The following is a 4,522-nucleotide window of genomic DNA, read 5'->3' as shown; positions in this document are numbered from 1 at the left end:
GGGCAGAGCCCGGGGGTGACAGCCGGTGCCATCGGCGACAGGCAAACAGGATGACTAATGAGTGACAGCCAGGGAGGGGTGGATGTGGCCGCCGGGATCCCCACTCCTGCAGCATGAGCAGTGCTGGTGACAAGGACCGGTCCCAGGGAAGGAAGCATTGCCTGTCCCCGAGGAGCCAAGGTACGTTGGTGTCACTCCAACAGGTGGGAGGGGCACCCAGAGCAGGGGCTGCAGGGATGGTGTGGGTGGGGTTGGCTTTGTCCTTCTGTGGGACAGGGGATGGGGTGTCGGGCTGCCTGGGGTGCCAACAGGTCCCCCCGTGTCATCCCTGCCCTGCCATCTCTCTGCGATATTTTGGAGACCATCTCTAGGTTTCTCTGTGGCTCTGGTTTTGCTCCGTTACCTTCTCCTTCCCCAGCAGGCAAGCGGCCATGAGAAGACAGCGGCCATGCCCACGGTGGGCTCTCTCTCCATGGGATGCAGGAAGTGTGTCCGTGTGATACCGGCAGCAGAGCTGCTGGCTTAGTCCCTGTGGCTATGGCTAGCCGGATGGGGCCAAATGCCACGGCCAGCCTGGAGAACCCCACCATTCCAGAGCAGTCCACAGCACAGGAGGTGCTGGGCCTCCTCTGCATGGTCCTGCTCACTATCACGGCCCTAGTGGCCAATGTGGTGGTGATGGTGGTCATCCTGAAGACCCCCCTCGTCCGCAAGTTCATCTTCGTCTGCCACCTCTGCGTGGTTGACCTCCTCTCTGCCATCTTCCTTATGCCTTTGGGGATCATCTCCAGCTCCTCCTGCTTCGACAGGGTCATCTACAGCATCGCTGAGTGCCAGGCCTTGATATTCCTTAACGTCTGTTTCATCAGCGCCTCCATCCTCACAGTCTCCATCATCAGTGTTGAGCGGTACTACTACATTGTCCACCCCCTGCGCTACGAGGTCAAGATGACCATCAGGCTGGCTGTGGCCGGGGTTATCCTCATTTGGGTCAAGTCTGTCCTCATCACCATCCTGGCACTGGTGGGCTGGCCTCAAGACAACGGGGCCACCAGCGCCAGCCGCTGTACGGTCTACTGGAGCCCTGGGGCCCACAAGAAGGCTTTTGTCATCATCTTTAGCATCACCTGCTTCGTCCTGCCCACCATTATCATCTTCGCCGTCTACTGCAGTGTCTACCGGGTGGCCCGGCTGGCAGCCCTACAGCACGCACCTGCCCCGGCGGCTGCCCCACGGCCCCGCTGCGACTCCATTGCCAGCCAACTGACCATCGTCACCATGCGGAACCTGCCGCTGCTCCGGCTGGCAGCTGAGCGCTTTTTGGGAGGGAACAAGGCCATCCTCACCTTGCTCCTCATCGTGGGACAGTTCCTGTGCTGCTGGCTGCCCTTCTTTGCCTTCCACCTGCACTCCTCTGTGGGTGTCGCTGCGGAGGGCGGTGGGCACAGCGAGATGGTGGTCACCTGGATTGCCTACTCCTCCTTCGCCATCAACCCCTTCTTCTATGGGCTGCTTAACCGACAGATCCGCCAGGAGCTGGCCCGGCTCTGGCGCAGTCTCCTCCACCGTCCGCTGGCCCAGGAGCTGTGCTTGGCCATTTCTGAGGCCTCTGTCCAGGAAAACGTCCTGCAGTTCCTCCAGAGGGCTACCTGCACGCTGGAAACCCATGCTGGGTGCATCAGCCCCAGGAGCAGGCTGGAGCAGGGCAAGGGGGGCTGCCCCATCCCGGGCCAGGTTCCCGAAGAGAGTGTCCAAGAGCAGAGCTCTGTGCCACTGTAGCTCTGGGACTCATCCTCTTTGCTCCTGGTCCGCGTTTTGCCTCCTGTCCCAGTCTGTATGCTGGAGGAAGGGCTCTTGGCAGCATTTTGGGTGCTGTCATTTCCATTCTGCATGCTGGGAACATCTCTGGCTCCTGCAGCATATGGGACATGGGAAGCTGAGGGGCTACAGCTTGGGGGACCATCCCCCTGTGGGACTACTGCCAGGGTCACCCTGCACCCTCCCCAGCCCAGATAACACCACTAACACCATAACACCAGTGCCCGTGGTGCCCAGTACCTCCCCTCCTGAAAGTCAGGATGCTGCTGGGAGGGATGTCGTGCCCCTGGTCTCCAAAAATAGGAAACCCCACTCCAGCAATAGGGGCTGGGGAAAGGTGCCCAGGGCAGGGAGGGGGCTCAGGGAAGATCACTGGCCACAGGGCCACCCCTCTGCTGTCACCTCATGCACCCCCCTGAGCTGGGGGACTCTCCACTCGGGGGGTGGAAAATGTATCTTTTTCACATAAATTTGATCTTTTTATTAAACCATTGATAAGTTACAAAGGAGGAAAAATATAGACTTATATATACAGCGTTTCCAAGCCAGCAGGCTTTTGGGGGTGTTGCTGGGAGGGAGGTGACTGCCCAGGGGAAAGTCCCCCTGACACAGCCAGGGGATGGGGGAACACCATAGAGGCCAGGCAGCCCCTCAGCAGCTCTGGGGTTCAGCCCAGAGGGTTGGGGATGGCAGGAGAGGGACAGCAGTGTGGGCAAGGGTAGGGACAAGGGACACCAGGAAGTGGGAGGATATCCCCCCTCCCAGCAGGGACAGCCCTCCTACCCATACCATAGCAAGTTTGGGGGGGGAGAGGGGACACAGTGCTGCCAAGATGGGCATTGGAGCAAATCTTTTTGCTCCAGAGGCCATCACCTCTGGGCCCCCCTCCCCTGGGCATGGTATGCTTGGTATGGGGGAGGACTCGGGGAGGGATGGAGGACAAGAGGTGTCCTTGGCACCAGGTGGCACCAGGACCTCCCTTGTTCACCCACAGAGGGGCTCAGTAGGGTGAGAACTTCTGCCGGTCAGCTTTCTTGGTGCCGTTGGCCGCCGAGATCTTGGTCGTGTAGGTGGCAGTGCCACCATTGGCACCTGCCGCAGAGGATGGGGACAGCGCCAGGAAGGAGAGCGGCTTCAGGCCGATGAAGTTGGAGAGAGAGAGGGCGTAGGGGGTGCCCAGCAGAGCCGGGGGGGTGGCAGGGACAGCAGGCAGCGCTGCGCTGGAGCCCGGAGCGAGCGGCTGCGAGAAGCCCACACCGAGATCCACGGAGCCAGGGCCGAGTGGCACCTGGGAGGTAGATTTGGCCGTCTCTAAGCTGGGGGGGTCAAGCGGCATGGTGAGGGGTGCGGTGACAAAGGGGCCACCTGCCCGCTGTAGGGCACACGGACCTTCGCCCCGTGCCTTCTGTCACCGGTGCCAGCATCCAGCCCCAGTTCTTTAGGGCACTTACCAGGTGGTGATGAGGTACTGAGCCAGCGTGATGCTGACGGGGGACCCTGTGATGGTGATGTGCCGCTCACTGGAGCCCTCGGTCTGGTTCCCAATCTTGATGTGGGCGCCCGACATCTGCCGGATCTCACTGATCTTGCTGCCGTGCCGGCCGATGATGCAGCCGATCAGCTGGGGGTAGCACCAAGGTGAGAGGGGCAGGACACGTATGGGGAAATGGGAACTTGGTGAGGACCCACACTTACATCATTGGGCACCAGGAACTCCTGGGAGCTGCTTTGGGAGTTTGAGTCCAGCCCTGGAGAGAGAAATGATGGAGTTAGGAGGGTCTCCAGCAGCCCCGTGCCCTCCAAAGGTGAGGGGATGTTGCTGTGAAGACAAACCCAAAGGACCAATAAGGAAAGGCCATAGGGAAGATGGGATGTGGGCATGGAGTTCCTGTCATTGGGGTGGAGGGCTTGGGGGCACTGGGACACCAGGAAATCAAAGAGAGGGACTTTCTGGTGTGTGATGGCACGCCAAGGAAATAGGACTGGAGATGGGAGGAGAGGACATGGGACACCCATGCTCTTACAAGTGCCCGGCATGGAACAAGAAGGGCACAACTCGCTGTCTCTAGCCCCATGGGGAGCTCACCTGGAACCATGGAGGGTGGGTGGCCCAGTGGTGGGAAGGGGACGGTGTGCCCCGACATTTGCTGCAGTTTTGTGACCTGTCCAAGGAGAGAGAGGAGATGCAGACAATAGGAGGGCTTGGTCTCATGCCCCTGGCTGGACTCTGGCATCCACACAGTGGATGGGGGCACATCCCACCCCACCTCAACACATCCCACTCCAACCGATCTCATCACACCGCATCCCCTCCCATTCCACCCTACTCTATTTCATTATACTGTATCCCATCCCATTCCACTCCATCCCATCTCATTCCACTCCTACTATACCCCATCCCATCCCATCAAATCCTACCCCATTACATTAAACCCCATTCCATCTCATCCCATTCCACCTCATTCTAACTCATTCCATCCTACCCCACTCCATAGTATCCCATTCCATTTCATTCTATCCCATCCTACCTTCTTCCCATCATACCCCATCACACCCCATCTTACCTCCTCCCATCATATCCCATCTCATTCCATTCCATCCCTCTCTCTTCCATCGTACCCCACCCCCTCCCATTGTACTCCATCTTATCCCATTCTACCTCATCCCATACCATTCCATTCCATCCCACCCCACCCCACTCCAC

The 4,522-nt window shown here is 59.3% G+C and overlaps 2 protein-coding genes across 5 annotated transcripts in view; one reads left to right on the top strand and one right to left on the bottom strand.

Moving 5' to 3' along the window:
- The first annotated feature begins 6 nt into the window (after window positions 1-6).
- On the top strand, window positions 7-2,172 carry LOC100551323 (probable G-protein coupled receptor). 2 transcript variants are annotated; one of them, XM_003210022.4, is made up of 2 exons: window positions 7-180; window positions 422-2,172. In XM_003210022.4, the coding sequence occupies exon 2, from the start codon at window positions 478-480 to the stop codon at window positions 1,777-1,779; it is 1,302 nt and encodes a 433-aa protein (XP_003210070.2). In that variant the 5' UTR covers window positions 7-180; window positions 422-477; the 3' UTR covers window positions 1,780-2,172. The 2 variants fall into 2 exon arrangements, with proteins under 2 accessions (XP_003210070.2, XP_010716675.1); XM_010718373.3 differs by having other exon boundaries at window positions 419-2,172.
- Window positions 2,173-2,284: 112 nt separating this feature from the next.
- PCBP4 (poly(rC) binding protein 4) overlaps window positions 2,285-4,522 on the bottom strand; it is a 6,777-nt gene continuing 4,539 nt past the window's right edge. For 2 of the 3 annotated variants that reach the window (XM_010718371.3, XM_010718370.3), the window contains exons 9-12: window positions 3,905-3,980; window positions 3,514-3,566; window positions 3,270-3,439; window positions 2,285-3,134 (exon numbers count right to left, since the gene is read on the bottom strand). In XM_010718371.3, coding sequence (XP_010716673.1) covers window positions 2,819-3,134; window positions 3,270-3,439; window positions 3,514-3,566; window positions 3,905-3,980 — 615 coding nt within the window. In that variant the 3' untranslated portion in view covers window positions 2,285-2,818. The remainder of the gene's footprint in view (window positions 3,135-3,269; window positions 3,440-3,513; window positions 3,567-3,904; window positions 3,981-4,522) is intronic. The other variant, XM_010718372.3, reaches the window with a different exon arrangement.

The sequence above is a fragment of the Meleagris gallopavo genome, chromosome 14 (assembly GCF_000146605.3).
Source record: "Meleagris gallopavo isolate NT-WF06-2002-E0010 breed Aviagen turkey brand Nicholas breeding stock chromosome 14, Turkey_5.1, whole genome shotgun sequence".
NCBI classification, from domain to species: Eukaryota; Metazoa; Chordata; class Aves; order Galliformes; family Phasianidae; genus Meleagris; species Meleagris gallopavo.
This window is presented reverse-complemented; position numbering and strand designations above follow the sequence as displayed.